General features: G+C 36.7%; 1 protein-coding gene across 3 annotated transcripts in view; it reads right to left on the bottom strand.

Moving 5' to 3' along the window:
• PCCA (propionyl CoA carboxylase, alpha polypeptide) overlaps window positions 1-22,837 on the bottom strand; it is a 577,332-nt gene that overhangs the window by 441,684 nt on the left and 112,811 nt on the right. For all 3 annotated transcript variants that reach the window (XM_006879382.1, XM_006879384.1, XM_006879383.1), the window contains 2 exons: window positions 18,428-18,541; window positions 14,847-14,900 (listed from right to left, as the gene is read on the bottom strand). In XM_006879382.1, coding sequence (XP_006879444.1) covers window positions 14,847-14,900; window positions 18,428-18,541 — 168 coding nt within the window. The remainder of the gene's footprint in view (window positions 1-14,846; window positions 14,901-18,427; window positions 18,542-22,837) is intronic.

Genomic DNA, 22,837 nt, shown 5'->3' with positions numbered 1-22,837 from the left:
AGTTGGTTTTTGTGTATGGAGTGAGGTATGGGTCTTGCTTGAGTCTTTTGCAGATATTTTTCCAATTTTGCCAACACCATTTGTTAAAAAGGCTGTCATTCCCCCACTTCACTGATTTCATCTCCTTGTCAAAGATCAGTTATTTTCATAATTAAGATAAATTAAAACATCAAAATAAGTGTTGCTATAAAATGAAAGGGTATGCTACGTTATTATCTGATGTGAAACATACCTATCTTTCCAAAGAATACTAGAAATAAAATTAAGTACTTAACAATATTCATTTGCTCCCTCGGTGCTGTATGACCCAGCAAGTCCTTCACTTCTGCAGACTCAGTGCACAATAACCAGACTTAGTGGAAGAGTTAGAAAGTTGATCACAATTTTTAATATAACTTTCTCTAATGGTCTAAAAAACACACCAGATTCTTAAAGTTTCAAAAGAAAAATCACAACAAATACAGTATAAAAACCTTAATAAAAAGAAAGAAAATTCTGGTTCTTTGTATTCCTAGCTAATGTTAAGTATTCCTTTTAATGATATGCAGTTAAACTCCACCTTCTAAATATCCTCAGCGTTCTAGAAAACAATATACTTCAGTAGAAAGAACCTGGATTCTCGTCTCAAATTGGTGATTGTCTACTAGCATATTATTAAGAAAACCACTTCTCTGTGATTCAGGGTCTTCATTTACACAGTAGGGATAAATATTTCATACAATATGTATAGATAAAAAGAAGAGGCACATGTGTAATCACTTCTTTGTGTTTGACATTCCCCCACATATGAGAATCATTATTAGTTTACTAAGTTCTCATCTTTGCCCTATCCAAGACTCATTCAGCACTATCTTTTGTTTTACTTAGTAGACAAGTACCTATTTGTTAGAAGTTCAAGTGATCTGACTTTCTTCCATATAGTATAGGCCAAGCCAGGTAAATGCCCCAGAATACCAAAACCATAGTCATCTAATCTATATAGGAAATGTACTGCCTTATTGGTAACTTTCTGGCACCTCAGGGAAAACTTTTTTCTCTTCTTTTCCTCATTATTTGTCTTTCAATATCTGCAATTCAGGCAATTCTAACTTAACGGCAGTAACAACATTTGACAGAGATTAAAACCAGTCCCAATTACTAAAACAATACTAGGCAGGGCTTCTGAAAATTGAATTCTCCCAACATGTGTATTCTAGATTGCTGATACGGTTGCTACATACTGACTCATCAGCTCTCAAAACTCACTGTCATGCAATCAGTTCCAACTCATAATTGACCGTCCAGTGAGTTTCCAAAGTTGTAACTCAAAAAGAAAGAGACTGCTCATCTCTCTCCCTTGAGGTGACTGGTAGATTCGATCCACAGGAGAAGTTCTCCCTTTGGGTAACAGTGCAACTCTATAGAGACCACACCACCAGCTCCCTAATCATCAGTTACCTCACTACAGACCACTATTATTGATATTCGCTATTTCTTCTTCTATAAGCATTTTTCCTTATCAATTCTACATCTTTTGCTCACTTCTAGATTTTGGGGGAAAGCAGTCCTTTCACAGTTAATATATTCACTTGAGTCTAAATATATGCCATGCTACAAATAGAGGCTGAACAAATTATATTTTAAAGGAAAATTATACAAAAATAACGATTAACATGAAAAATATTCAGAAAGAAATCCAAGGTTTTATTTTCTTCTGTCTCATACTTAAAACAGCCCCGTGATAAGCATGGAGGATGAACAGATATGTCTCTCTCATGCACTAATGGCCTAGTGGCAAGCAGCAGCATTGCAAATCCAAAGACATGGGGTTCTAATCCAACAGCTGCTCAGCGGGAGAAGGACAGGCAATCTCCCCTCCAATCAACTGCTTCTGAAAACCCACCAGCGAGTAAGCTATGAGTCGGTTCTGACTCAACGCCACAGCCACACAGCGATATGCCTCTAATGGCTGTGACCTTGAGCAATTTTCTTAAGCCCTTCTCTTATGCTTCCTCTCCTACAAAAACCAAAAAGTCCAAACCCACCACTTTTAAGTAGATTTAAATTCATAGCAACCCTCGGCTGGGTTTTCAAGGCTGTAAATCCTAATGCAAAGAGACTGCCTCATTTTTATGCCACAGAGTGGCTGGTGAATTCAAACTGAAGACCTATTAGTTAATAACCCAATACATAGCATAATATGCCACCAGAGTGTCATAGTGAAGATAATAATAAGCACATAATGGGCTATTTTTAAAATAAACTAGTACATATATAGCATGCTTGAAATAGTGATTCACATACAATATGTACAATTTTTTTTCCTAATGGTAGAAGTCTCATCAATTTATAGATTTGCCACAATCAACCTAGTCTTATATTCATTCCTACTTTATCTAAACTCATCATTTCCTATTACCTTTCTCTACTACTCCTTTTTCTTTTGTTTTTATTATTTTTTATTTTTTATTTTAAGTGAAAGTTTCAGAGCACATTGGTTTTTCCAATCAATTATTCAGACATATTTTATTTCATACCATTAAAAATACAGATCCTGCCTGAAAGCAGAGAGTATCAGAGAAATATCTATTGTCTATGGGTGTTTCATTGACTATTCAAAGACATATGACTGTGTGGATCACAACAAACTGTGGCTAATTCTGAGAAGAATGGGAATCCCAGAACAATTGATTGTGCTTATGTAAAACCTATACTTGGAGCAGGAGGCAGTGGTTAGAACACAGCAAAGAAACACTGCATGGTTCAAAATCAGGAAAAGTGTATGCCAGGGATACATCCTATCTCCATACCTTTACAATCTATATGTGGATAAGATCATCCAGGAGGCTGGGCTCTATGAGGAGGAACGTGGCACCTGGACTGGAGGAAGAGTCACCAATAACCTATGTTGTGCAGATGATACAACCTTGCTTGCTGAAATTGAGGAAGACCTGAGGCATCTGCTGCAGAAGGTCAAGAACTACAGCCTTCAATACGGATTGAAGCTCAACATCAAGAAAACAAAGATTCTTAACCATTGGGCTGACTGGGAGCATCATGATAGACAGTGAAGAGACTGAGATTGTTAACAACTTTAGTTTGCTTAGCTCCACAATTAACACTCTTGGTACCAGCAGCCAAGAAATTAAAAGATTAATTGATCTGGGAAAGTCTGCTGTCAGAGACCTCTCCAAAATACTGTACAGCAATGACATCAGACTGGAAACTAAGGTGCACCTGATTCAGGCCATGATCTTTGCAATTACTTGCTATGCATCAGAAAGCTGGTCAATGACTAGGGATGACAGAAAAATAATTGATATCTTTGAGTTGTGGTACCAGAGAAGAGTATTGAATATACTCTTTAAATACACTCTTTGAATTCAATATGCATTGATTGCTAGAAGTACAGGTTCATTCTGGAGAGGGTGAAACTAGGCTGTTACTTGAGGTAAGGATTCTGAAGCTCCATCTGACATACTTTGGAACTGTTGCAAGGAGGGACCAGTCCTTGGAAAGGTATATCATGCTTGGGAAGGTGGAGGGACATCTAAGGATAGGAAGACTCTGGTTGAGATGGATTAACTCAGTGACTGGGGTAATGGAGGTGGGTGTGTCAGAGAAAATACTGTTGGCTCAGGATAGAGCAAGGTTCAGATCTGTTGTACACAGGGTTACTACGAGTTACAAGCAACTCAAGGGCACCTAACAACAACATATTGTAACCACACGCTTCTCAAACTATTCGTGATGTTCAACATGTGACTAAAGGCAAAAGCCATGGAGGTTTCTCCAGTCTCTATTGAAACAGTATGCTTGGCCATTTTTGTGTTTTAGAATTTTGTTCCTATTATCCTCGACTCTATCCAGGGCTTTTTACTGTGATCCTTTTTTCTACTGTTCACTTTTAAAATTGCCAACCCAACGGAAAGTCAGCTATGAGTCAGTTTTAACTCAATAGCACATAACAACATTTCTTTTAAGCAATGCTGGGTAATGGAAAAGGAACTATGGAGACATCATGCAAAAAATATTGCTCTGCTAACTAATTCAAATGGTTGGGCATTTCAACCTACCAGCTGCTCCACAGGGAAAATATAAGCACTCTCTTCCATAGAGATTTATAGCCTTGGACCCAACTGAAGTCACTATTAGTTGGAATAGACCCAGTTTATTTTGGGGTAGGTGTTTTTTTTTTCCCCCTTGGGGGACGGGGGGGGGAGTAGTACTAAGAATTCTCTCATTTGCTAGACAAAATGAAAGCTCTGGTGGCTTAATGGGTAAGGACTTGCCCTACCAACCCAAACACAGGTGGTTCAAATCCACCAACTTCCCAAAGGAAGAAGATAGACATTCTTCTTCCATATGATTTAGAGATTCTGAAAACCCAGTAAGACATCAGCTATGAGTTAATTCTGACTAAACACAGAGTTATTTTTGCCCTTAACTCTAACCAAAATGCAGGAGGTTTGAGTCCATGCTGATACAAAAAGCCTAAAGATCTACTTCAAAAATTCAGCCACTAAAAATCGGGGCGGGGATTCTTTTAAGTGATTTTATGAACGACAGGAATAGTGAGAATGACAACAAAAATCAAAGAGAAACTATAATAAACCAAAATCCACTGCCACTGAGTAAATTCCAACTCATAGTGATCCTGCAGGACAGAGTACAATTATCTATAAGCTTTCCAAGGCTCTAAATTTTGGAAACTGATAGACATATTTTTCTCCCACAGAGTGGATGATGGATTTAAAATTCGCTGCAGAACTTGATGAGTTGGTTCTAGTTTGACAGCACATAACAATATCTAGTAAAAGACGGAAAACAAGACCAAAAAGAAAAGATAGCCCCACAAGCCATAGCCTCTTCTGACTTGAAACTAGAAGAAGATGGTGCCTAGCTACCACCACTGACCACTGTGGCCAAGGATAGTGTAGAAGGTTCCAGACAGACTAGGAGGGAAAAATGTAGAACAAAATCCAAATTTCCACCTCGGGTCATATATCCACTGGACTAACAGAGAGTACAGGAAATTCCGCTACTGTATCACCCTAAGATATCTTTGAACTGATACTGAAACCACGTTTGGAGGTCACCTTTAAGCCAAACAAAAGATTGGGTCATGAAATAAACAGTAACACCCCTGAGCAATGGGTAAAACTGAAACAATGAACTAAATGAGACCAATATTTGCTCAAAATGAGTAAATTAATTAAAATGAGACCAATAATTACTCAAAGCAAAAATGAGAAAGCTAGAGGAAGTTAAAACAATAGGAAAAAACCAAACAGAATAGAATAAAATAGTGAAAACTAACCTATGTCACAGAACAATTTGTTAAAAAAAAAAATCTTAAAACAGGTACTTAACTTTCCTATCAAAATGTTCATCTAAAACACATTGAATAATTTTTTTAAAAAAATTCTTAAAGACTGGCAAATAAAAAGGTAAGCAAAAGTATCTTAGCGATGAATATGCTAAAGACTTAACTTGGCATGTAAATAAGTTTTGTTGTTGTTATGTGCCCTCGAATTGACAGCCACTCATAGTGTCCCTATACACAATAGATATGAACCTTGCCCCACCCTGAGCCATTCTCACTGACTCTGACACACCAACCCCCATTACCTCAGTTACTGTGTCAATCCATCTTATCTAGTGTCTACTCCTGCACTGTTCCTTCACCTATTCAAGCATCACGTCCTTCTCCAAGGACTGATCTCTCATAGCCACATACCCAAAGTATGTAAGATGGAAACTGCAGTGTAGCTTCTTGACACTAGGCCATGAGAGCTCCCAAATACGTGCAATGATATATGTAGTGTAATGATAATAAAACCCAAAATGGAAATGTGAAGAGGTGAAATGGGAGAGTCAAGGAAAGCTTGCTAGTTCTACCTAAAATAATCCTGTTCCCCCTCAGGTATCAATTTAAATATCATCTTATTTTCTCCTCATCATTTAATTTAGTTTAAGAGGCCATCAAGGTACTTTCTGGCACACTGTTTCTCTAATTTTTAGAGTCTAGAATCTCTTTAGTCTTGAAAATTGAGGATCTCTCAACAAACTTTCATTTAAAAAAAAGAATTTTTATTTAGCTGTCAATATTTGCTATTTTAAAAATTATAAATTCTAAAAATATTTAATTCATTAAAAAAAAACAGAGACCACCTAACAACAATTATCATTAAAAATAACAATTATACCTTTTAATAAAATGATTACTTTTTGAAAATGACAATGCTTTACATTTCTGCAAATCTCTTTAATGTCTGGCTTAATAGAAGACAGATGGATTCTCATCTGGTTCTGCATTCAATCTATTACGATAACATACATCATGCAGCCTCTGGAAAACTCAACAGCATACTTGTGAGAATGAGAGGGGGAGTAAAATGACTATGAAAATAGTTTTGTTTCCCAGAATTACTGAGTCTCAAGGACCCCAAGGAATCAGACCACACTGCGTTCTACTGCTATACTGCATCAGCCACTTTAATTTTCTTCATACCATTCACCATGATTTGACTTTCTGTTTGTTAATTTCTTTATTATCCAACTCCCCACGAGAAATGGATAATTTCATTAAAAACCCCATGAGAACAAAGGCTTTGTCTTGTTCACCACAGGGTATATGATACCTTGAACAGTGTTTGACACCTTACCACTTAAAAAAGATAGTGATGAACCTCTTAAGTAAGTAAAATAATGGTTTTTTTCCAATTTTTATAATCCCTGTGTAGCTGGTATTCTCTCCCTTTGCTAAGTGAACTGAAGTAAGTTCCCTATTGGGTCCCACACAATTAAAAAACAAAAAAATTATTAGTAGTAGAAGCTGCTCATCATACTAACTACATCATCTTTCCAAACCACACTTTTAATGAGTGCAGGGGATTAATAGACTAATATTACAATAAAATTATAACTTAATTTCCCCAATGTTTTATTTTATTATAAGGAAAATATAAATGAATCTAAATTTTATTATTTCCTGTGGCAACTAATTTGCTTGGGAGCTGGTTTTATCTACTATTATCCAGATATGCATCATAACAGCAAAGAATGATAAAAGACCTTTAAGAAATGTAATCATTTGATATAACAGATATTCTTAGCAGTAATGGTTCATTATAATGTGTCATAAAGGGTAGATATTTTAAAGTAATACATGAAGTTATGAAGATTACTATTTACTACTCTAGATTAAGTCCTGCACTGACTGTTTACTGTTATCACCCAAGAGGCAGTTCCATTTAAATCCTCCCTTCTAATTTAGCAACCAGTTTAGACAACAAGAGAAAAGCCACTTCACTAAGACTTGGATCCACAATCAACACCATTGGTACCAGGAGTAAGGAGAGATCAAGAGACATACTCACTGGGAAAAGTTGCTGTCAAGGACTTCTCGGAATTACTGAGGAGCAATGATGCCAGTTTGAAGATGAGCCAGACTCAGGCCATGGTCTTTTTGATCACTTGTTACATATCTAAGAGCTGGACAATAAATAAGGATGACAGAAGAACTGATGCCTTTGAGTTGCAGTATTAGAGAGGAGTACTGAATATCTATAGACTGCCAAAAGAACAGGCATGTCACGGGAAAAGTGTAGCTAGAGAGCTCCTTGGAGGCAAGAATAAGGAAGCTCTGTCTCACATACTTTGGGCATGTTACTAGGAAACGTTATTCTTTGAAAAAAGACATCATGTTTGATAAGGTGGAGAGACAGTGAAAGAAGAAGACCCTCAACAAAATGAACTGACACACTGACTACAGCAATGGGTTTAAGTATGTCAGATGATAAGGATAGCACAGGATAGGACAAGGTTTAAAGCTGTGGTTCAAAGGGTCACCAAGAGTTGTACTCAATTCAACAGCAAATAATAATAATTTTTATAGTTGTCATGCTTCAAGCAAGATGTGACAAGTCATCAAGATCAAAAAACTTTCATCAGCATTTGTTGAAACATCTCAATTGGTATCGTGGCATTTCCTGGAGACAATTAACTGTACTGAAGTATAGGCTACTTTTAGTACCACTGATTCTTAATCATGCTACCTCCTACAATGGTTGAACAGCAACCAATTCATTTTTGTTCCAGAACTACTATGTACTCCTTCCATCTTATTTTTAAACTTGTGTCATTCATTCAATCTTTATACATATAATCCTGTAATATTATACCTTGAAGTTTGATTTTTTTTTTCTTTACTCTTTCTATTTAAGAAATATCCAACAAAACAACACAGGAAGCTCTGGCTGAGTAGTAAGGAATTATACTGCCAAGCCAAATTCAAACTGCTGCAGTTTGAACCTACTACTCATTCTGCAGAAGAAAAATGGGCAATCTCCTACCATGCAGTTTACTGCCTCTGAAAAGCCACTGGAGGGTCAGCTGCAAGTAGAACGCCCATCCTTCTCTGTATGAGTAGAGAGTAGATTTGGACAAGCAGAGAGAGCCACCTTTGGGTTAGGTGTACAACTCTCAATGGACTATGCCACCACACCTCCTTTTTGTATACATAGAATTATACAATTTCATTGTAATTAGTAATATAACATCTGAAGACAATCATCAAATAAATAATTTCCACACATATTGTTTTGTACCATTGAGTCCAAACTGAATCACAGCGGATCCTCCAGGAAGTTTTCAGAGACAGTTAATCACATGGGAGGAGATTGCCCGTCCCCCTCCCACAGAGAAACTGGTGGATAAGAACCACATGCCTTCGGGATTGGAGTACAGCTTCTTGCCACTAGACCACCACACACACATACGCACATACACAAACACACACACGGGTTATAGAATATAACATATAATTATTTCATGATATGTTCTTGTTTAAATCAGTTATACCAGAAAACAAGTTCAGTAATAAACTAGTTTCTGACAGATCAAAATAAAAAGCTAAGAAAATAGCACATGGGCACTCACATACTCACACCCTAAGTATATTATATTATGAGTTGGTACAGACACACAAAAAGAATACTTTCCATTTAACAAATTAGCATATCACATACAGGGCTTCAATATGGTGCTTTAGGAATTTTGTACCTATATTCTTAGATAATGTCCAGTTCAAAAACAAAGCTCCGCAATCAGCTCATTATTTCTACCTCTTCACACATTTTAGAAAGGACATAGTTAAAATTTTAAATTTACAAAGTGTCTGCAGACAATAAGAAACACTGTCTATAAGTAAAAGTTGTTTCATTTAATCTAATAATATCTTCAAGCAATATTATATCTTCATGAGGACAAAATTAAATATTTTCTAATGAATTATAAATTTGGGCTTTATATATAAATACATCTTTCAATATAAATTTTAACAAATTATGTTATTGTTGTTGTTGTTACTGTTAAGTGCGGTCAAGTTATAGACAACTCATAGCGATCCTATGAACAAAAGATCTGAACACTTGTATAACTTTGGTCGTTTCTCCATGTTCATAGCGTTTCTGGAGGCAAGCCATTTCAGAAGTTGATGTTAATCCTGTTTCCAAGCTTGTTTTCATCGAGAAGCTCCACCAAATATATAAAATTTATTGTCCTTATTTATTTTGAAAGAACAAAGTATATAGTTACTAGGGAGCTCTGGTGGCTTAGTGGCAAGAAGCTATGTTGTAATCCTGAAGGCACACGGTTCGAGGCCACCAGCTACTCCATAGGAGAAGGATGGGCAATCTCTTCCTGTGATATTTACTGCCTCTGAAAACCCAGCAGAGGGTTGGAAAATTTTAACTCTATGGTACACAGCAATAACATATATTTACTATGAATTAGAAATAACATTATATATAAAAATGCAAGCCAACTAGAAAAAACATTATATATAAAAATGCAAGCCAACTTCTCAAATTCATTACCACTAATTGGAATCTATTCATAGCTGACCTTACTGGATGCTTTCAAGGGCTGTGAATTGCCCAGATGGAGATAATCCATCATTTCCGCAAGGTGATGATAGTGGATTCAAATCACCAGAGAGGCTAGCGGCACAACTCCCTGGAATTCCAAACTTAATTACCAACTTCTCCTAAGAAGTAATTAACCAGCATATATTTAAAGCTCCATAAGTGATGTAAAAGAATTAAAAAATTTCATTTCAGTCGTCTATGTGCATATGATTTTGGTGATAATGAAAAAAATATATATATATATATTCTTTTATTGTTACATCATATGACATCAAGTCACTAGTGACTCACAGTGACCCTATGCACAAAAGCTTTGAACTCTCTGTCCTATCTTGGGCCATTCTCACTGTTTCCAACACACTGACCCTATTATCCCACTCACTGTGTCAATCCATCTCATCTTCTGTGTTATCCCTCCACCTTTTTAAGCATGAGGTCCTTCTCCAAGGAAAGCAAATTATAATTGTCAAGATGGGAAGGACAGAGACAAGGAAAAAATTTTCCAAAAGGATGTATTTTGAATCTTCTAGACAATGACAAAAACCTATTTTTAAATAAACAAAATTTTTAACTCATCACTTTAAAATTGAAGCATGCCTTATTTTTATTTGTCATGTAGTGCATAGTTTCTCAGTTCATAAAATTTGAAACAACTATCAGAAATCACATTATATTTTAACATTCAATAGAACACCAGTTTCTAAGACATTCACCTTTCTACCAGGTAGTTTTGACCAAAAGTAAAAAGTAATAGTAACAATGACAATGAAAAATAAATCTTCCATTTAAACATCATAAATATGATGAAAATTTTGTAGCTGCATGCAGAAGAAATCCAAAAGTAGTTCAATGACCTCATATGAGGGTTTTGATTCCTTCTCTGAGATAGAAAGATCAACCTAAGAAAACACAGTTGTTAACAGTTCTGCTGGTCAAATGCAGAATCAATAATATCCCAAGGAAGAGAAGAAATTGTTTCTTCATGTATGTCTATGTTTGAGTTTAAAGAAACCTTTTAAGGGGAATTTCCCTCCCTTATCATTATCCAAACTGAGCCACATAACTCCCACTAACTAGTGTCAAAGGAAAGGTGACTGCCATAATCAGTTGTCACTGATCTGAGTCTATCATTGTGACCAATGGGGGGAAAGGTGATGATTGGTCTCAAAGGTTACACCTGCAAATGGGGCAGAACAAATAGGTGGAAGAACCAACACGTTGGCACATCAAATAGAGTTAAAGGTCAGCAAGAATACTCGTTTTATAGAGGGAGCAATGAGAAGCAATTGGTATTTCTCTGGTTACTTTGGCTTACTGCTTGAACTCTGACCTGACCAGAATTCATTCTGTGAATTGAACCAAAAAATCTGGTAAAATAGGGGGGCAGAGTAAATCTATTCCAGTGCCATTTCCTTTACCCAAGAGCTAATTATCTTGCTGTTTCTATCTACTTTGTTTGCTATCTAGCTCATTCAGGTAGTATTTTCTGCAGAATTTTGTATTTCTACTCTGGAGAAGGATTGGTATGACAGAAGCCACTTAACCATCACATGAAGAGCAATAGTTGTCAGTTGCCAGTTAGTCACTCTGATCTCATAACAACCTCATACATTCAGAGCAGAACCGCTCCACAGGGTTTAAGGCGATGACCTTTAAGAACTACACCGCCAGGTCCATCTTCTGAGGCATCTAGATGGCACGGAACCATCAAATGTATGACTAGTTTTAAAAGGGATCAACTATTTGCACAGCAGTCAGGAATTCTTATCAAAAGCAGGTGTTCCATCAATGCACAGTAACATCACTGATTATAAGTTATTTTAGTCCCAGTGGAGCAATATTTTATATATTCTAGATTTTTTCACGACTAGTGCAATCTTAAACTCCACTCCTGTCCCTCCACCCTCAATCTCTACCACCATGAGAATGCTTCAATATGATATGGGAGTTTCTCTTACCCAAGGTTGGTATGTGTAAAAAAAAAAAAGGATGGATCCAAGGGACAAGGAGTGGTGCTGCCAACTCAAAGGCATGTGGTTTCAGTCCGTCAGCTGCTCCATGGGAGAAAAATGGGCAATCTCCTCCCATGCAAATTACAGTCTTTGAAAACCCACTGGAAGGTTAGTTAGAAGCTAGTTCTAAAACAACGTATATCAAAAATAACAACAGAGATCCAATTCCTGAATAAGGTCTGGACATATGTTTCAATCAGACTGATAAAGTTGGGAAGTCTTGTTAGGAAAGTAGCTGTCAAGATCTCCTCAGTGGGAGGCAGTAAGCTTACTGAGGTAAACTGTAGGGGTTGTGGGCAAAGCCTTTTTTAAAGGGCATATGATCTACAATAGTCTTAAACTCAATAAAAACTGTGAGAATTGAGCAGGATAAAGCAATATTTCTATCAGTTTTACATATAGGGTCGCTATGAGTCACTGTTGAATTGACAGCCACCTAACAACAATTATCTATAATACATTTCTTCAATTTGTAGATGTCAGGTCAACTCAATGAGCCTAAAAAAACCCTGACAGTCTGTAATTTTTTTCCCTTAGAAAAAGAATTATTTCTCATTTTTTAAATTTTTGTTTTTACTGTTTTTTATTTGCATAAAAGTCTATAAATCACATTGATTTTTTCATTAACTCACTCACAGACATTTTGTTTTATAACACTGAGTACCCTGGATTAATGTAATTGATTTTTTACAATATTTGATTAAACCTTTATTATATATTGCCTTTCTCTTCATCCCGGTTATCTTTTTAACTTTCACTTTCCTCTCCCTCGCTCCTTCTGAGACCTGTTAATCCACCAACATTAACAACACATGTAAACTTTTCATTTATTCAGACATTGTTATTGGGTTTGAGCCTACTAATAACTGGCCCTTATTTGGTTTCCAAGGTTAAATAGAGAGCATGGGAGGAGACTGCCCCCTTTCTCCCTAAGAGCTGCTGGTGGTTCTTAACTCCTATAAAGGTGAAACTCCCTACAGACTACACAAAACTCCCTTTAGCTTTTTCCTTAGCTTTCACATCAGTTGTTGTTATTCACTACCTCAATTTTAAAATTAACGTTTTGTTAAATTTACATGCAGTGTGAGTTAAGAATCTAAATTTAGTTTTTGAATTGTGGCTTTTCAGTGTGTTAAGTGTCCCTTATTGTCTCTTGACAATACAGTCCTTTCCTTTTTCAGTGCTCTTAGTACTACTTATCTGTCAGGGAACTCTTGCGGCTTAATGGTAAGGAGCTGTACTACCAACCGAAAAGTGTGGTTCAAATCCATAAGCTACTCTATACGGGAGAAAGAGATGACTTATTGCCTCTGCAAACCCACTGGAGGGTCAGCTATGCTTTGTTTCTGACTGCCATTCATAACAACAGCACTATTTTAAAAGAACAACAGAACATATGTATATAGATATTTCTGAACTGACTATCAAGGATAGCATGTTTTCAACTTTGCTTCTCTTTTCCAGTGTTGGCTTGACTTTTTCTCTGTCATTTACATGTTCATGTAAATTTTAGAATTCAGTTTCCAATTTCTCAAAATAAAACCATGGTGGGATTTTTTATTATGATTGCATTGTCAATTAAGAGAAATTGGTCTAGATAAAATAATTGCCTATAAAAGCAAATAAAAGCTTGATAGGAGTATAACAGCATTTAGGCCTCTATATGTAGATGGCACTTAACAACAACATTGAGAGAGCTCTGTTGGCCTAGTGGATAAAATGTTATGCTACTAAGCCAAAGGTGAGTGATTTTAATCTGTGGTCCTCAGGCCTGGTATATTTGGTTTTGGTCAAACATTCTTCTAAGTGGTATAGCACTGGTCTGTCCATTTTGCTGTACAGAGGTAACTCACGGTTGCTATGTCGTTACTAAACACTGTGACTCTGATTTGTGAAATGCAATAATCGTTACCCATGGTGGACTGTGTTTGGTGGAGCTCCCAGTTTTAAGACAGACTGGGAAGCAGGAGTGACGTCCACTTCCTAAACTACTTGGAGAAACAATAGTTACAGAAAGGCTTCAAGTCCTTTGTTCATGGAGTTGCTATAGTACTGCCAGACTTGATGGTAAGCAACAACAACAACAACAACATGAGACCTATATCTAAATCAAGAAACTGTTATCCACACAGAGCAAAGGAATATACAACAAATTAAAATCAAGGAAGAGGTACATTATTGTCTTTTCTCTTAAATAGGTGTCTGTTTGGATAATATTCTAAATATGTTGTTGTTGCAGCTGTTGCTATTGTTGTTAAGTATCATCAAGTCATAGGTGACTCATAGTGGCCCTGTGAATGAAAGACCTGAGCACCTGTATGCCTTTCATCATTTCTCCACATTCATAGAGTTTCCGGAGGCAAGCTACTTCAGAAATGGATGCCACTCCTGCTTCCAAGCTTGTTTTAATCAGGGAGCTCCACCAAACACTGTCCACCATGGGTAACCATTATCTCATTTGACACATCAGTGTCACAGTGTTTAGCATCACAGCAACCATGAGATACCACTGTACAGCAAATGGAAAGACCAGTGTTGTACCACTTAGAAGAATGTTTGATCAAAAACAACTAAAACCAGGCCCGAGGGTCCAATCGAATTTAAGAACCAAGGCAAGTTTCAAACTCTATGAGCACCATTATTCCACAGTCCTCCATAATCAAGCTTTCCCATTGACTCTCACCACCCAAAAATGCCCATCTGGGAGCATTCCGCTGCTTCCCCAATCTCCTCCTATTCTGATGCCACATGTTTCTTCATATAGTCTAACTTCTTGAATGATTTGTTCAGCATATAGACTGAATACACTTGAGGAAACAATACAGTCTTAATGTACCACCTCTAATTGATCACTACTGGCATTTAGCAAAAGCCATGACATTACATTGCTTTGGAAATAAAAGTTGATTAACTACAAACTTACCAAACATTTGGCAAATTCTTTGTTTTCCGACAGAAATCCATAACCTGGATGTACCTTGAAAACAGAACAAAAACCAATTTCAGTTGTATCATATTGCAGAAACTACAATCAAATTCTAGGATGTACTAATGTGCTTCTTATTCAAGACCTCTAAAATAAGGTTTCTTCTCTTAAACTAGACACTCCATCTCATTTCTTATAAACAAACCAAAATATAGGTATTGTCATTTATATTTGATTCCTATGTACAACCTTTGTCACAACCATAACCTTACCTATATTTCCACACATTTTTTATCAACTTTCATTTGACTCCATTATTCAACATAATTCCATAAATTTTTTTATAATTTTTTCTTTTTTATTTTTACAGAGGTTTTGGATTTGCATTCACTCATTTCCGCAATTTTCTCCCTTCCCACCCCTCCCCACCAGCTCGCTTCCCCCTCCGAAGAGAGAAAAGAAAAAAAAAAAGAAACATAATTTTTTTTTAGGGTTCAATCTTAAGTTTGGAGAATTTTCTAACAACTGGTGGCTCAAAGATTAAGTAAAAAGAAATATTTTCCAAAATATATGAACACAGGAGGATAACATCAATGAATGGGACATTCTAAAACTTAAGCCCTGAAAGAATCGAAAATCTTTTCCGAGCGAGTGAAAAGAAAACCGACTGAGGAGGGGGAAGCATTTGGCAATGACAAGAGTCTCATAATGAAAATCTACAGAATACTAAAAGGCCTCCATAAGAAAAGGTCTGAAACTCCAATTACAAAATGGGCGATAGATATGGACAGAATTTTCACAGAGAAAGACATTCTGATGGATGGCCAACAGACACGTGGAGTAATGCTCAAAATCACTGACAGTAAGAGAGATGCAAATCAAAACCACAATGAGATACCATCTCATCATCCCAGTAACAATGACAAAGTTTAAAAGGACAGCAAGCAAAAACTGTTGGAGCGGGTCTGGAGAGCCTGGAACTCTTATACAGTGTTGTTGGGATTGTGAAATAGTACAGCCACTCCAGAAGGCAGTTTGGCATTTCTTCAAAAAGCTGAACATACAGAGTCCATATGAACCAGTTATACCACTGCTAAAAATATAACCCAAGGAAAACAGAACTGAAATACAAACAAAGATCTGTACACTGATGTTCACAGCAGCATTATTCACAATAGCAAGAATACAGACACAGCCAAAATGTTCATCAACAAATTACTGGATTAGAAACTATGGTACATTCACACAATGGAATACTATGCAGCACTCTGGAGCAACGATTTGGAAAAATACTACAAAACTTGGGAAAGACTAGCAAGCATTATGCGGAGTGAACTAACTCAGGTGCATAAGAATAAATACTGTGTAAGACGATTACTGTAAAAATGGAACAACAGGCGAGCTCTGGTGGCCTAGTGGCAAGAAGCTGCACTGCAATCCCAGAGGTACGCAGTTCGAATCCACCAGATGCTCTGCTGGAGAAGGAGGGGCAATCTCCTCCTGTACCAGTCAGATCAGATGTGATGGTACACGCAAAAAAATAATAAAAATTTTTTTAAAAAAGAAAAAAATGGAACAATAACCAGTGAGATGTGTATATAGAGACAGAGGAAGGGGCAGCCTAGGAGTGGGGGAGGAGGGCACCAGGGGTCAAAGAGTTTGGTGGGTGAAGGGAATGAGCAAAAACAGCAACAACAACAACCCCCCACACACACACACATGAATGAAATACAAGGAAAAAAAAAAGATGCATGAGTAGCTCTATATTCTCCTTCCTTCCTAGTAGCAGAAACTATTTCAAATCTCTACTACTAAAGCCAGCCAACAAATGTGTTCGTCATGGCATAAATAGATTCACACAATATATAAGTATCTCTGTCAAATAAAACCAAAACAAAGATTTGATCTTTCTTCTACTTTATAATCTGAATGTTTTTCTTCTAATACTACCTATTTTTCCCTCCTCACTCCATGCTATCCAACTTCACCTGTCAAATTACAATAACCTAAATTTAGCACTCATTTTAATGAGATAGTTTTTTACTCTACCACATTATCCAGCATAAATAAATAAAGAGAGCTGACTTAGCATCTGTCACTCCTGCAGCTCTGGTACTGTAGTGGTTAAAAGATTCAGCGATTAAGCAAAAGGCTACACGTTCAAATCCACCAGTCATTCTACAGGAAAAAGATGTGGCAGTCTGCTTCCACATGATCAATAGCCATCCCCAGCAGGGAAGCTCTGTTTTCTCCTAAAGGGTCACAATGGGTCAGAATCAACTCAGTGGCAATAAGGCTGGCCTTGAGTTTCCTATAAATCAGGATATGGGCACTCTGACATAGTCTGCAGAGTTGTACAGCTAAACCAATTGCTTTTCCAGAGGTTCTAATTCATCTGTGGAACTGAGGCAGACAAGGAAGCAAATTCTTCTTATGTAATTCACAACCTCAGAAACCCACTGGAGGGTCAACTATGAGTCGATTCATACTTAACAACACTGAATTGTCAGGTTAAGCTCATTTCTATTAAAACAATTTTAATACAATAAAAGTTAAATTTCAGAATGCTCCAATGTTACAATCTAGAAACAGCTCTCTGATCTTTTTTAGCACTGAATTTGCTTCAAAATGATACAAAATAACTGCAAACTGCTGGCTGCAAAAGAGTTTCACTCCCCTCACTTCACTTTATCTAAACATTCAACTGAAGATCATATTCCTCTAGACTGTAGTTTAAAAGCTGAAATATTTTTATCTTCATTAGATGTGCTAATAAACTGTATCATCTATAATATGAGCTCATCTATTCAGATTTTTATTTAAACATGCATCTTGCTAAAACATTTCTTTCAAAAGAAATGTGAACACTAATTGGAGTACTCCAGGCTAATTACTGGTGTTGCTCGTTTCTATCCAATTTTAGAGATAACTCTGTATAGTTTTTAACATTATACGCATTAGTCCTCTGATATTTTTAAAAACAGAAAACCACTGCCTCCCTTCCACAAGACAGCTTTTTTCCCTGATGTGCAGACCATTTAAACAGAATTAGGGATAGGAGAGAATCTATATAGTGTGTGTTCTATTACCATGATCAAACTAAAATAATTACCAAATTCATCATTTTTCTTTCTGGAAGTGCAGTTAACTGCGCATACTTTTTAAATGAATAAAATAAAATTTAAAATTTTGTCTTTGGGATTCTACAATGAATTTTACAATAATTAATTCAAAACCAACAAATACTCTTAGTAAACAGAAAGGGTTAATGCACAAAACTAATTGGTATTTCTTTTTTTTTTCCCCCCTAGCAAATTTGGAAATGAACTGAAACTGCTCCCTGGTGTGAGAGCTGAATCTCGAAGCCACCTGCAGGATCAGCGACCAACACTGCCAGATGCTACAAAGCCTTTGATATCCAGTAGTGAATTCGGCCACATTTAACTCACATGACATGAACTAACTGCAACAGCATTTTCAATCATTCTTTTTTATTTATTTTTTTAATACAAACTCTAGCTTTCTGCTCACTACATGTGAAACAGCTGCAATAGATAGATAGATTCATTCAGACTCACAGCTTGGGCCCTGGTTTTCTTAATGGCCTCCATGATGGCATCCATGTTAAGGTAGCTTTTACTGGTGGGAGCAGGGCCAACACAGACAGCTTCATCCGCCATTTTCACATGAACCTGAAGAGACAAAAACGCTACATTAACAGATGCTCCCAGCAAAAATAATTACCATCAAAGGAAAATACACACAAAACGGCAAATCTGACTGTTTCACATTTCATTTATGTAGTCAGCTCTCTTTTTGGAAGGCACTATAAATCAATTGTGTATAAAAAAATAAGCTAAGAAACTATAAAAATCATGGATTCATTTATTACAAACCTAATCCATTGTCTAACCAAATAATTTCAATATCCCCTCCCTGTGTGCTTAAACAAAACCACGGCCACTAAATTTAGCTTCCTACTCTGTTCTTCTAAGCAGAAAGCTTCTATTAGAAAATACCGTGTTAGAAATAGAAAATAAATAAAATCACTTTGTTACATGTAGTAAGAGTAGGCCAATATTTTAATAACAAACACTCATGACCAGTTCTAAGTGAGCTCCCCAGGAAGTTGGATAATTAGAGGGAATTGAATGAAGGGATGCAGTGAGCATCCCTGCACAGCATCAGGTCAGCACCAGGCACAAATTAAAGCCTAGAACTAAAGAGTTCAATATCATCACACATGAACCAGAACATCTTGAGAATCATTTAGATAATTTCACATTTGATTCAGGTCCATTTTACTATTAGTTTCAAAATAACTGATATGTGTATTAAATTCTAAATCTACTAAAAAAATGAAGAACATATATTCCATTATTCAGCTTGTTCACTGTATAACATTTTTAATCTATTTCTATTTCTTTCATAAGAGTGAGGCTTTTAATACTAGGTAAAAAAAGGAGTTGTTCAGTACTAAGAGGAAGCTATGTTTTTAAAAGGATGAAGGGATTAATACTTTTTTGAAATGGCTTCTCCTAACAGTTTTCCAATTTATGGAACTCCTCAACTAACTTAAATATTATTTTATAAGGCACATATATAAACCTGGAGCACAAACATTTATGACAGAAAAAAAATCTAAGGTGACAAACACTGTCAAGTATTTCCTAATTATATTCTTCAGCTGTAAAGTAATTTTTAAAGGCACACTTTTTTCCCAAATGAGAACTATTCTTCCTCTAAAAAAATAAGACAAGGAAACCTAATAGTCTTTTAGAAAGCTCAGAATTCCCTTTAAAAATATTTTCTAATTAACAATATTTTCAAAACATTTTCTAATTAAGTAAAGCTAAACATCATACAGCATAAGATAACTGTACTCAAGAAATTTACAATCAGTATCATCTGAAATACATACATACAGTCCAAAATTTCTGTACTATAAACTTGAAGTAAAGGAAGCTAGGCTTAGTAAAGGACACTCAACAGTCACCTGTTACAGAGAGCTCCCTTTAGATTGTCTCAGCCTTGCTCACTCAGGTTGTTCTTCCCTTCAGACAAGATCCTCCTCTTCATCACCCTCTGCACAATCCACATCCTATTCTTAGCAGTTTTGTAGTTCTATTTGTGGTTGTGGGCTATTTCCCTACAAGGCATACTTTTTAAAAATCTTTTAAAAGAACACATTAGCGAAGTATTTCTTTAAAGCTAACCTGTAACTTATTTTGTGCAGCGGCATACTTCATTTGATTGTGCTTCACAGATCCTATGTTTTTTACAAACTGAAAGTTTGTGGCAACTCTAAGGCAAGCAAGGGTAGTCTCACCATTTTCCCAACAGCTCATAATCAGTTCAGTTTATTGTGTCAAATTTTGGTGATACTTACAATGTTTGGAAATTTTTCATAATGCAGTCTACTATAGTATACTAAATGTGTAAAAACACAATTTTTACATACTCTTGGACATACTTCATTGTTTCTCTAAGTTCATAGCGATGCTGAGTTGTGCTCTACTTGACAGTGATCAACAACAATAACAGGACATACTTAGTAGACACACCAAGTCTATTTTTTAGATGGACAGAGAAACCAAACAATTCATGTGTCTGTCTTCACTAAGATCCCCACTTTACTATGGTGCTCTGGAGACTTTAGACACCTCTCACATATGCCTATATTTTATTTCCTTTCAGATACCTTCTCCCTCACTGCCACTGAGTCAGAAGCAACTCATAACTGGCCCTCCAGGGGGTTTTCAGGAGGTTGTAAATCACAGTAGAAGAGACTGCCCCATGTTTCTCCTGCAGAAACACTGATGAATTTCAACAGCTATAAAGGTGCTGCCTTTGGGTTTTAGCACAATTCCCTATGAACTAGGCCATCAGAGCTTTCTCTGATACTACATACCAATTATGAAGGATACACATAGAATTTATATCTACCACTGAGTCTTTACCAAGGACTTCAGTTTGAAATGTCTCCTTTAACTTGAACTCTAACAGTATACAGTGAAATTTTTTTGCAATCCTTTTGTCCATCAATGTCAATTTAACTGCTTTACAGATGTACCTCTGTTAGGATTTATCATTTCTTCCAACAAAAAAATAAGGTTTGTCAAATCAAAACTGACTCATAGCTGACCTACCAGTGGGTTTCCAGGCTTTTAAGTCACACAGGAGAAGACTGCCAATCTTTCTACATAGAGTCACAGGTGGATCTGAGCACTGCCTGAGAGGTGCCACTTTGGGGGTGAGCGATACAACTCCCCATGGACTACACCACCAGAACTTCCCTCCCTAAACTATTATTTTTGTTACTGATGTTGTTAAGTGTCAAAAGTCGACTACTAGGGGGCGGGGGAGAGGTTATTATGCAATAATGAACAAATATTTTTAAAAGGTGAACTGGGGAAGGGAGGGAGAGGGGATAAGATGTGCAAATTTTAAAAAGTAAACTGGGGAAGGGAGGGAGAGGGGATAAAATGTGCAATTTTTTTAAAGTGAGCTGGGAAGGGAGGGAGAGGGGATAAAATGTGCAACAGTGAATGAAGGAAAATATAACTTTTCTATAAATGTTCATTAAAATAAAAAAATAAAGAGTCGACTACAAGTGATAGCGATTTTATGACATTTGTTATTGTTAGGGGTCACTGAGTATGACTCACAGGAGTCACTGAATATGACTCACAGAGACCCTGTGAATGACACATCTGCACCCTATTCTATCCTGGCCATCTTCATCACCTCTGTCACACTTGAACCTACTGGTGCAGTCATTGTGTCAATCCCACTGGTTAAGAGTTTTCCTCTCTTTCCAAGCATGATGTTCCTGTCCAAGGAGGAGCCTCATGTAGTAGCATGCCAAAGCATGTAAGACGAAGCTTCTTGAAGGCTCCGTGCATCCAAGGAGCACTCTGGCTGCACTTCCTACAAGACATACACTTTTTTTTTCTTTTGGCAGTCCATTCAGTACTCATCTTTGTTGGTGGTGGTGACTGTCTTCGAGTCAAGCACGACTGATAGAAACCCGATGAACAAAAGGTTTGAAGCCCCTCTACAACTATCAACATTTATCAAAGTTCCGAGTTTCTGGAGGCATGTTGTTTAGGAAGTGGATGCCACTTGTGCTGAAATGCAAATCAAAACTATAAGATACTCTTACAACGGCACTGATCAGAAAAACAGAAAACAAGTGCTGGCAAAGTTGTGAGAAGACTGAAACACCTATACACTGCTGCAAGGTTTGTAAAATGGAACAATCACTACTGAAATAGTATGGTGTTTCGTCAAAAAGTTAGAAACGTATGTAAATCAGTATAAACTAAAAATTTTATTTTCAAAAAAAGTTAGACATGGAAATATCTTATGATTCAGCCATTCCACTTCTAGGTATATAACTTAGGAGATCAAACTGGAGTGACACAAACAAACATATGAAAATCTGTGTTCATTGCAACATTATTTAAAGCAGCAAAAAAGATTAAAACAACCAAGTGATCAATGGATGAATAAATAAGCAAATTATAGTACATATCTACAATAAAATTCTACACAATGATAAAGAATAACAAACAGTTCTCAAAATATACCAAGGACAAATCTGGTGGACATTGTGGTGTGTGAGATAAGACAAATATTGTACAGTCTTACTTTTACCAAAGGAAAGAAAAGGTTTACATACAGAACACAATGTTCTTTTGGTGGTATTGTCGTTGTTATATGCCATCGAGTTGTTTGCAACTCATAGCGACCCTATGTACAACAGCCCTAAACCCTGCTCTATCCTGTGCCAATCGTACTACCTCTGACACACCCATCCTGATTACCCCAGTCACTGAATCAATTCCACACCTGCGCTGTCCCTTCACCCTACCAAGCATGATGTTCCTCTCTAAGGACCTGTCTCTCCTTACAACATGTCCAAAGTATGTCAGACGAAGCCCCAGAATCCTTGCCTCCAAGGAGTAGCCTGGTTTAACCCTCTC

Source organism: Elephantulus edwardii, unplaced genomic scaffold (assembly GCF_000299155.1).
Source record: "Elephantulus edwardii isolate Elephantulus edwardi_28Jun2011 unplaced genomic scaffold, EleEdw1.0 scaffold00003, whole genome shotgun sequence".
NCBI lineage: Eukaryota > Metazoa > Chordata > Mammalia > Macroscelidea > Macroscelididae > Elephantulus > Elephantulus edwardii.
Note: the sequence above shows the minus strand (reverse complement) of the source record. Positions and strands in the feature narration are given on the sequence as shown.